Here is an 11,183-nt window from a genome sequence, read left to right on the forward strand (position 1 = left end):
GCCGGGAGAAGAAGGTGAAGCGTCAACGTCCGGGAGGCTCGTATATCCGGAGCTTGATCCCAAGGGCGGACCGGGAGCGAAGTTTCCACTTCCGTCCTTAATAAAGGCTTTGCTAGAAGATGCCCGAGGCCAAGCGGCCAAATTTTAAATAAAGGACCCCTATTTGCTGGTCCGGCCCGATGCTAGCCATACCATCTTATCTCCACCGCCCGGATGCACTGCATTTTATTACAAAGCAATGGAAATGGGCTTAAGATTCCCGCTGACCCAATTTGAGAAAGACATTTTGAACGCCTACAACTTGTGCTTGGGTCAGCTCTCCCCAAACTCTTGGGGCGGTATTTTGGCGGTTCAGGTAATCTGTGACATCATTGGTTTCAAGCCGACCCTAACCCTTTGGCGGCATATGTACAAGTTGTTCGAAATGCCAGCCAGGGATCATGGTCCGGGCTGGTGGTGCTTCCAGGCTCGGCGGGGCTACCGAACAGTCCTTGATCTTCCCACCTCTCAGAAGGGGTTCCGCCGAGGGTTCGCTTTTATCTACTATGGGGAGAATGGGGTATTCCGACCGTGCCCCCATCTGCCGACCCAAATCATTGCCTTAATTTCAAAGTGCCCGAGTTATCGGAAGATGAAGCCGTGGCCGCTATATATATGCAGCTGGAGGCCAAAATAGTGGACGGCGGCGAAGTTTTTGTAGCGGGGAACTGGCTCCCGAGCTGCAAACTCTTTAAGGATGAGCACTTCCTGGCGGCGTTTGGTCTAAGCCCGGCTTTTCCCAAGGGTAATTCGGCAAAAGGGGGTCCGGTTGACTTGTTTTTGCTTTACTTGCTATATTTTGCTAACTGTCTGTCTTTTTGCAGAGGCTTCTCTAGCTTATATAAAGGAAACAGACCAGGACATGGCCGAACGACTAACCTCTGCTGCTCTGAAGGCTGCTCGGATTAGGGTCGAGATGAAGGCCAACAAGATTAACAAGCCTTCCAAGCCAAAGGTAAGCGCCCTTTTCATCCGACCCGGTTTAAATTTAGACTTTCTTATTCTCACCAACTTTTAATATGTTTTGTAGGATCCTTCCAACCCTAAGCCGAGGAAGCGCAAGGAACGAACTGAGGAGAGGGTGGAGAGGACGGAGAAGGCCTTGGCGAAGGCCCGAGCCGAGAGGGAGGCCTCGGCAAAGAAGGCAAGGCAAGAGCCTTCTGTGGAGGTGAACAGCCCTCGCCAGGCTTCTGGGGATGACAATACCCACATCTCCCTTCACCCGGAGGACTTCGAGCCTGTGCGCAGTCCAAGCCACGCCCAGGGGACTTCGCATACCGAGCAGACCTTGTCCGAGGCGCCGGTCCCCTTTACTGAAATGTCCAAGACGGACAAAAGACAACGGATCGCCAGTGCCTTGGAGATACTGGTTACCCAAACCGACCGAGATCATATCAACGCGGTAAATGGGAGGAACGAGTCGAGCGAACTCTTTCGCTCCTGGATGGACGTAAGTACCTTTTGTTTTGCAGTTTTCCATCCGGATGACTAAAGTAGCCGAGGACCGGCTAGCGCTAGTGCAAGAGGTCCAGAGCTTGAAAGAGGCGGCTCGGAAGCACTTCGATGAAGTTTATCAGGCCAAGGAGGCCCAGCGTCTGGCCGAGCTTCGCTTGGAGGAGGCCAACAACAAAATTGACAAGGGCGAGGCGACCTGGAAGCAGGAGAGGGAAGACTGGAAAGTGGAAAAGGCCAACCTTTCTCTTGCCAAAGAAAATGCCGAGTCCGCCAAGGTTACGGCCGAAACCAAGCAAGCTCAGGCCGAGAAGGATTTGGAGGAGGTCCGGCTCAAACTCTCTGCGGCCGAGGCCCAACTAAAGGAAGCTCAAGCGGCCGTTTCTCGCTCTCAGGAGGAGTGGTTCAAAGCCTGGCAGAAGTCGGATGACTGTACCGAGTTCTGCGCTGAGGTGGGCCAATCCTCCCATAAGATGGGCGAGGACGAGGCGCTCTCCAAGCTCAGGGAAGCCTTGGCTGACTCCTGTCCTGAAGCTGACTGGAATTCAGTCTGGTCTCGCTATCAGGAGTTGTCTGAAGCCGAGGCAGCCGAGATTAAAGCCAAAATGGCTGAGGAGATGAGCTCGGACGATGATACTGATGATGATGAAGAAGATGCTGCTAGCACCGAGCCACCTCCAACCGAGCAACCTGCTGCTGAGCAACCTGCCACCGGTCCTTCTTCTTAGTTGCTTTAGGATTTTACTTTCTTAGCTTTGGCCTTGTCGGCCTTTTTAGCTTTTCTGCTTTCGACCCTATGTTTTTTGTAAACTTTTGGTTGTATTTTGCAACATCTGATCAATTGGAATACAACTACTATTTTGCAACTTGCCTTTTGTCGCGCATTTTTCGTTATTTGCAATATTATAACATTTGATAGACAATAAACTGGTTAAGTCTTTTTATTTCTGGGGTAGAAACCCGACTTGGTACATGGACTGGTTAAGTCCGAGTTACAATTGGATTAGCTTGCTAAACCGACCAGGTAGTGCTGGCCTTACCTCATGCCCCTAGTGCAAGTAACGAAAAAGAAGTTACACATAGAATCTTTTGAGATTGTCTAAGTTCCAAGGTCGAGCCAAGGGACCCCTTCGGGAGATTCGAGTCGGAATGTCCCTGGCTTGATGACTCTGTAACCTTGTAAGGCCATCCCAATTTGCCCCCAACTTCCCTTTGAGATGGGAAAGTCCGGTGGCTTCACCTTTCGAACGACCCAGTCACCCAGCGATTGGCCGAGGCTTTACTCGCCTGTTAAAGTGCCTGTGATTTTTTGCTTGTACCGGATGGCTTGTAGCAAAGCATTGCCTCGGGTTTCTGGCAACAGGTCTAAATTGACGGGTTTTTCTTCTTCGTTTTGGTCAAACTCATAGAATGTCATCCGAGGGGAGGGGATTCCCACTTCGACCGGAAGGACAGCTTCGCTACCATAGACCAAGCCGAAAGGGGAGTGTCCCGTGGCTTCTTTCACTGTTGTTCGAGCCGACCAAAGTACTCCGGGTAGGTCGTCTACCCATGCCCCTTTAGCTGCATCAAGGGATTTTTTGATACCCTTTAGGACAATTTTATTGGCTGACTCGGCTTGCCCGTTGGTCTGAGGGCGGGAGACTGCCGAAACCTTGTTTGAATGCCGAACCGGGCACAATACTCTCGAGTCGGCCCGCTGTTGAACTGTCGGCCATTGTCTGAACCAAGGCTCTTGGAATTCCGAACCGGGTAATGATATTCCTCCATATGAACAACTGGACCTGCTTGTCAGTAATTGACGCCAGTGGCTCGGCTTCGGTCCACTTGGTGAAGTAATCAATAGCCACAATTAGGAACTTCCTTTGCCCAGAAGCCGGGGGAAAAGGTCCGAGCAGGTCCATGCCCCACTTGTCGAAGGGCAGGACTGCTTGAATGGTGGTGAGGGGAGTGGCAGGCGCCCTTGGTATGTCCGAGTGAATCTGGCAGGGGACACCGCCGGACTAAGTCCGAGGCGTCAGCTTTCAAAGTAGGCCAATAGTATCCTGCCCTTAGCGCCTTTCCGGCTATAGTTCGACCCCCTTGATGGCTTCCGAAGGCTCCTTGGTGTATTTCTCGGAGGACATAATTTCCTTCCTCGGGGGTTATACATTTGAGGAGGGGATGAGTGAAGGACTTTTAATAGAGCTGCCTTTCGTGCCAAAGGAACTAACCTGATTTATGCTTAATCCGGTCGGCTTCTTTAGGATCGCTGGGTAAGGTCCCGTCTCGCAAGTACTCCACAATTTCGCCATCCAGTTTGAGGATCGATTGAGTACGAGCTGCTCTTTGGCATTTATGCTAGGCTCCTTCAACACTTCCCAAGCTATGGTTCTGGGGCCGACCCTTCAGCAGAACTAGCCATCCGAGCCAGTGCATCAGCTTGCTGATTTTCCGAGCGAGGAATGTGGGTAATCCGGAATCCGGACAACCTTGCAATGACAGCTCGGGCTTTGGCCAAGTACATCCTCATGTTGTCCTCCTTGGCCTCATAGTCTCCGGAAATCTGACCCACTATGAGTTGTGAGTCGGACTTGGCTATGATTGATGTTGCCCAGCTAGGATGCATAGCTGTATTCCGAGGATGAGGGCCTCATACTCGGCTTCATTGTTAGATCCGAGAAATTCGAACTTAACAGCATACTCAATTTTTTCTCCGACCGGGGGTTTGATGACCAGCCCTGCTCCACAACCACTCTTTGTGGACGATCCATCAACAAGCAACTCCCACTCCTCTTGCGAACCGACCGGGGTCGAGTTGCGCATTCAGTGATGAAGTCAGCGAGTGCTTGGGCCTTGATGGCTCTCGGGGCTCGAACTCGAGCCCAAAATCTGCTAACTGGTCTGCCCAATCGCTCATCCGACTCGAGTGATTTCTATTCTCAATAAGCTTCCGGAGCGGTTGTCCGGTTAGGACTTTGATGGGGTGCGCTTGAAATAGGGCTTGAGCTTCCGGCTCGCCATTACAAGGCAAAGACCATTTTCTCAACATCGCTGTACTTCCTCGGCCCCCCTATAGGCGTGGCTGATGAAGTAAACAGGATGTTGCTTTCCTTCTCGCTCGGCTATTAGGACGGCGCTAAGAGCGTAGTCCGAGACAGCCAAGTAGATAAACAGGGGTTCCCCCGGCAAGGGGGAGATCAGTTTGGGCAAAGATGCCAAGTGATTCTTGAGGTCAGCGAAGGCTTGCTCGGCTTCGTCATCCCATGCGAACTCTTTTCGCTTCAGGGCCTTGAAGAACAACAAGCTTTATCGGCCGACCGGGAGAGGAACCGACCGAGTGCCGCTAAGCAGCCGGTTAGGCGCTGTACTTCCCGAACATTCCGAGGCGATTTCATTTCTAAGACCGCTTTGATTTTGTCCGGGTTGGCCTCTATACCTCTCTCATCTACTAGAAATCCGAGGCACTTTCCCCCTTTAACCCCGAAGACACATTTTTTAGGGTTGAGCATCATTCGGTATTTCCTTAGGGTGCTCAGCGTTTCTTTCAGATCTGCAGGGTGATCCGACTGGGCCTTGCTTTTGACTATCATATCGTCAACGTATACCTCAATGTTCCGACCCAATTGGTCGCTGAAGATTTTGTTGACGGTTACGCTGATATGTGCCCCGGCTTTTTGAGGCCGAATGGCATCATCTTGTAGCAGTAGACACCCTGAGGAGTGATAAATGCCGTATGAACCCTATCCTTCTCGGCCATGGGAATTTGATGATAGCCGCATTTGCATCCATGAAGCTGAGAAGGGCGTGCCCTGCCGTTGAATCGACCAGCCTATCGATCTTTGGCAGAGGGTGATTGTCTTTTGGGCAGGCTTTGTTTAAGTCGGTGAAGTCGACACACATTCGCCATGCCCCACTCGGCTTTTTGACCAAACCACGTTGGCCAGCCACTCCGAGTATTGGCATTCTTCTATGAAGCCCGCTTCGAGCAGCTTCTTGACCTCTGCTGCTGCGCGGCATTTCTTTCGGGACCTTGGTGCTGAGCTTTTGCTTGATTGGTCTGAACCCCTCTTTGATGTTAAGCTCATGACACATGATTTTCGGGTCGAGCCCCGGCATTTCTGTGGCCTCATAGGCGAAGACATCTTGGTACTCCGTGAGCACTTGGATGATATCTTGCCTTGTTTGGGGTCCATGGCCTTGCCTACCCTGACAGTCCGACCGGGGTCCTGGCCGATCGCGACTTCTTCGTCATCCTCGGCTGGCTGAGGACGTTCATATTGCTTGGGGTTTTCAGTTATGTACACCCCGAGGCTGGTTGAGGGCTGACCCCCTTCGTATTTTCTTTTTTTCGAGTCCTTTTGGACGTCGTTGTCCGAGTCCTTTTGGACGTCGTTATTTTTGAGGCTATTCACATAGCACTCTCTTGCGGCCTGTTGGTCGCCTTGAATTTTTCCTACCTTCCCGTCATCAGTCTCAAACTGCAAGAGGAGCTGGTAGGTGGAGATGGCGGCCTTGGCTTTGTTTAGCATGGGCCTCCCCATTATTATGTTGTAAGGCAAAGGGATGTCTACCACCAAAAAGTCGATCGGTAGGCTTCTCCCCTTACCCTTTTCACCCATCCGAGTGGGTAATTTTATTGATCCGACCGGTGGACAGAGTTGCCCCCGAAGCCTATGAGCGGCTGAGCCATGGGGTAACATCCCGTTCGGTGTACTTCAACTTTTTGAGGCAGTCAGGGTGATTATATCGGGATGACCCACTATCCACCAATACCCTCTTACCTTTGTATTCGCTTTGAGCTCGATGACTAGGGGGTCGTCGTGCGGAACGTGCAACGTCCGACTGGGTTCCCCGAAGGTCATGACGGGGCCACTAGCTCGGGGAGCTGGACATCAAGTACCTGATGTTTAGGTTTTGGAGGTGAGCCTTGCGTGCTCGGCCGGTTAGGCCTCCCGACGCGAATCCTCCAGCGATGACACCATGAATCCTTCCGTGTCCCCGCTGTTCGACTGACCCACCTTTTGCTTCCCCTTTTCTTCGCTCGAGTGCTTCAGGTAGTGGTTGAGCTTGCCCTGGTCGGCCAAGCCGTCCAAGGATTTCTTGAGCTCTCGACAGTCCTTGGTGGTGTGTCCACATTCCTTGTGGTAGTCACACCATAAGCTTTTATCCCTCCGAGACGATGATGTCCGGATGGGCGTTGGCCTGGGAAGCCAATTTTTGTTCCGGATGTCAAAGTAGATCTCCTTCCGGTTTTTATTGAATCGGGGGTCGTTGCCGTGATCGGTGAGCCGATCCCCTCAGCCCCCTGTTCTTTGATGCTTAGGCTGACCCAGATGACTCCCTTCATCTTTTCTCTTCTTGCCACCCTCATCCGAGTAGCGGCAGATGTCCGTGGCCTGGATGAATCTTTGGGCCCGAGCCATGGCTTCCGAGTAAGTTTTACTTCATTCTCGGCCAATGACCATCTAGCCGACCCGGTTGGAGCCGGACATAGGGCAGCGAAGGCTACGCGTCCTGTAGGTCGGTTATTTTGAGAGATTCCTCGTTGAACCTCTTTATATAGTCCGACAAGGATTCATTCTTGTCTTGCTTCACCCCCATGAGGTGAAGGCTGGTTTTTCTTTGCCTCTTTCCAGCTACGAACTGGTGGATGAAGAGGTGTTCCAGTATGGCGAAGTCAGTGATGACCCCGCCGGTAGTTCTTGGAACCAATTGAGGCCAGGCCTTTGAGAGTGGTAGGGAAGAAGCGGCACCAAGTGGCCTCGCAACTTGTCTGCACGCTCATTTGAGCCTTGTAACTAGCCATATGATCATCTGGGTCGGTTAGGCCCGCAAATGGCTCGATAGGGGGGTTTTGATTTTCCCGGAGGTGGGTCCCTAGGATTTCTTGGCTGAAGGGGATCAAGAACTTGAGCCCCCTCCAGCTAGCCTAGAGGCTGAGAATGAGCCGAGTCCCCTTGGCCCTCTCGGTCATTTGCTTTTTCTTGAGGAATTCCCGAGCGTCATAGCCTTGGCTGAGGCGCTTCTTGTTGTTAAGGAATTCTCGGGCATCTTGGGGTTTCCGACCCGCTCCCCCCCTAGGGGATTTAGATATATGGGTTTCTGCATGCAGACGGGCCGACCCCTGTCGTGCTGACTTTTCTCTTTCCCTGTGGCTCGGGTCTCTCGCATCGGACCGTGGCCGGCTAGGCTGCGATCCGATTAGAACGAGAGTGGTCCCTTTGGGAGACGATGACTGTGCGCTCTCTAGGCTCATGCTGGTTGAGTGGGATGACTTGTTGCGGCTGCCTCTGCTGGAGCATGGCCATCATGTCCATCATTCCCTTTTGGAAAGTTTCCTGGAGCTGAGCCGTGATAAGGGCCAGGTCAGATGCAAAGAGCGGTTGAGGCTCCACATGCTGAATATGCTGGGATACCGACCGAGGGTCCAGAGTTTGGACGGTAGGTGACCTCAGAGCCGGTGAGGGGGTCCGCTCGGTCTCCCGGTTATGCGCAGGCGAGTGACCTCGCTCCGGCCGAGGGTTCGGGGGTTCCCTATTGTGCGCGGGGGAGTGGCCTCTTTCTGGCCGACCGATCTGGTCAGAGGCTTGCTTAGCGCGAGTGTTCTTTGTTGGTGCCATTGTCAATTGGCGTTCTAAGCTGAGTAGCTGAGTGAGTAAATCTGAGTGAGTGGTGGCGAAGTAACTTTTTGTACTGTCCCCACAGACGGCGCCAAACTGTTTCTGTCTAGAAATTAAGGGTTCCGATTCCTTTGCTTAGGGAATACCGGGTCAGATTGAATGTCTGAGTCCAAAGTCCGTACGCCGGAATCCTGCAAAAGTAATGGTTAGACTGCCCCGGGGGTTGTTCCGGGATCGCCTCTCCGACGCTCAAGTCAGTAATCAAGCTTAGAGAGATAAAGTCTAGAGAGAGATGCTCTGGTTTGTTAGGTAAGAATTCAATACCTTCTCATTGATGAGGGGGTTGAGTATTTATAGTGCTTGGGATATCCCAACTGTAGGCCAGCTGGGGGGCACTGACAGCTGGGATGCACTATCACAGGTGGGGCCCTCTGTAGATTTAAGGCCTTATTGGGCTTAATTATCTCTGGCAGGCCTAACCCAGAAAATAAGCCCAAACAAAAATCATACATGACACAATTTTCATCATTTATAAAGGACAAGCAACTTTTGAATGAATGACATATGTTTGCAGTTGCTCCAAAATACAGGGGGCTACGCTCCAAACAAGTACATTAACAAACACTTTCAAACTATTTCACTTGCATTTTAAGGATTAAGCAATATTCGTATGCTTTTTGCTTCTTGCTTCTTAATATTTAGTAGGCTTAGTTACTGAATCTATATTGCTTCTTACTTCCTAAGCTTTAGTAGGCTTAGTTACATAATCTACATTGCTTCTTGCTTCTAAGATATAGTACGCTTAGTTGCTGAATCTGTATTGCTTCTGGCTTCCAAGATTTAGTAGGCTTAGTTGCTGAATTTACATTGCTTCTAGCTTCCAAGATTTAGTACGCTTAGTTACTGAATTCACATTGCTGCTACTTGCTTCCATGGTTTGGCACGCTTAGTTGCTGAATCTCTATTGCTTCTTGCTTCCATGGTTTGGCGCGCTTAGTTGCTGGATCTATATTCCTCTTTTTGCTTCTAGGATTTGGTAGGCTTAGTAAAGAGAATATGATGTATGGTTTAGTAAATACCCATAGTTAGACCAATGGTCCTTACCTCACAGTATTTATATTCTGTCACATGTGTCTTCATGGGATCATGTGACTGCCTTGTATAGGTGGACACTATTTTGTCTGGTAGTTTTGTAGGGTTGTTTTGTTTTGTCTATAGTGCTTTCTCTTCCTAATATATATAGATAGAGATAGAGTAATGTAGGGTAAGAGAGAAAAACACACACTGTAAAAAGGCACAGCCGCAAGAAGTGAATGAGAATGAAAACAATGGCAATCTGCCAATTGAAACAATTCAATCTTATTTATTAAATATCAGTTTAACAAAGATTAAACTTTCTTTATGGTATCAGAGCAACAAGGTCAATAAGGATCTTGAATCAACTCAAAATATATTCAAAAATTTAATCTTTCTTTGCCAAGCACCAGCACTGATGGCAGCAAAAGGAGCAAAGGAGAACAAAGAAGAAAAGGAGATAGCTGGATATCATGACCCTTACTATCTATCCTCTGCGGACAACCACACAATGCAAGTTGGAACTTTGATGTTCACAGGAGGTAATTATTTAAATTGGAGTAGAAGTGCTAAAATGGGTTTAGCATCTAAAAACAAAATGGGTTTCATTAATGGAAAATTGTCCAAGCCTAGCACAGAATCACCAGATTATTTTAAATGGGATAGAAATGACAATATGATTAGATGTTGGATTTTGAAATCACTTAAAGAGAGTATAGCTGCTAGTCTCATGAATGTTAAGTCTGCTAAGGATTTGTGGGAGGAAATTGCAGAAAGATATGCTCAGAGCAATGCTCCACAAATCTATCAGTTAAAGAAGAAATTAAGTGATTTAGAGCAAAATGATATGAGTGTGTGTGATTACTACTGCAAACTAAGAGAATATTGGGATCAGCTTAGTGATTTGGAGGCTATACCGGAATGTAGTTGTGGTGCAATGGTGAAGTGCAGTTGCAACATTGAGAAGAAAATCATGGAGATGCAAGAGAGAGCTAGGCTGAATGATTTCTTGATGGGATTGAATGGAAAATATGAGAATATGAGAGGGAATATCCTAGGGATGGATCCACTGCCTAGTGTAAACAGAGCTTATCACTTAGTGCAGCAGATAGAAGCACAAAAACAAATGACAGAAGGAGTTTATCATGTGAGTGATATGAGTGCATTAAATGCACACAAGCACAGTGTGTCCCTTGGACCCCTTGAGAACTTCCAGAGGAAGGATTATAAGCAGAAGATCTTGGAGAAGGCCAAGTTGAAATGTGATCATTGTGGGATGAGAGGGCATATTAAGGAAGGATGCTACAAGATCATTGGATATCCATCCAAGTTTCAAGAGAGAGGGAAGCCAAGAGGAGGAATGAGGTATGCAGCAAATGTTGGTAAGCAAGAAGAAGAAGCATATCTGGAGACACCTTTTGATGAGAATGCAGGGGATGGAAGCGTGAAACAAGATGAGGGATACATTTCAGCAATTGTTCAGCAAGTAATGAAGGTGATGTCTGAAAAACAACAAGCATCAAGCAGTCAATCAAGCAACTTTGCAGGTATTATCTCAGCCTCAAATGTTGCATCTCACAATGATGTTTTTGATTCAGAATCTTGGATAATAGATTCTGGGGCATCAGATCACATGGTGGGAAATATAAACCTTCTCACTGATATTTGTGATCTAAAACAACCCATCCAAGTTGGACTCCCAGATGGGAGTATGAAGGTGGTGAACAAGATGGGAATGGTGAAGTTGTCACCTAACTTAATACTCATTAATGTGCTGTACTTACCAGAATTTCAACACAACTTGTTATCTCTTAGCAAGTTGATAAAGTACAGCAAGTGCAAGATAGTTTTTGATACTCATGGTTGTGTTTTTCAGGACCCTACTGAAAAGAAAACAATAGCCTATGGAAGACAGGTGAATGGTCTTTACAAGTTGTGCATGGATGTGAAGAAAAGGATGGAAAGAGAAGGCAAGGAGGATGAAGTCAAAGAGATAGGAGTTAGTTGTAATTCAAT

At 48.9% G+C, this 11,183-nt stretch overlaps 1 protein-coding gene across 1 annotated transcript; it reads left to right on the forward strand.

Moving 5' to 3' along the window:
• The first annotated feature begins 654 nt into the window (after positions 1-654).
• On the forward strand, positions 655-2,219 carry LOC130589861 (uncharacterized). The gene is made up of 4 exons (XM_057391478.1): positions 655-784; positions 864-994; positions 1,070-1,408; positions 1,512-2,219. The coding sequence occupies exons 1-4, from the start codon at positions 655-657 to the stop codon at positions 2,217-2,219; spliced, it is 1,308 nt and encodes a 435-aa protein (XP_057247461.1).
• The last annotated feature ends 8,964 nt before the right edge of the window (positions 2,220-11,183 follow it).

The sequence above is a fragment of the Beta vulgaris genome, chromosome 8, assembly GCF_026745355.1.
Source record: "Beta vulgaris subsp. vulgaris cultivar EL10 chromosome 8, EL10.2, whole genome shotgun sequence".
Lineage (NCBI taxonomy): Eukaryota > Viridiplantae > Streptophyta > Magnoliopsida > Caryophyllales > Amaranthaceae > Beta > Beta vulgaris.

Bases quoted from the DNA above. Each gene is read 5' to 3' on its own strand.
- LOC130589861 (XM_057391478.1), top strand. From the start codon at position 655: ATGCAGCTGGAGGCCAAAATAGTGGACGGCGGCGAAGTTTTTGTAGCG. The intron at 785-863 runs GTAATTCGGCAA...GTCTTTTTGCAG, and splicing joins AAGCCCGGCTTTTCCCAAGG to AGGCTTCTCTAGCTTATATA. The intron at 1,409-1,511 runs GTTACCCAAACC...TTTGTTTTGCAG, and splicing joins CCAGTGCCTTGGAGATACTG to TTTTCCATCCGGATGACTAA.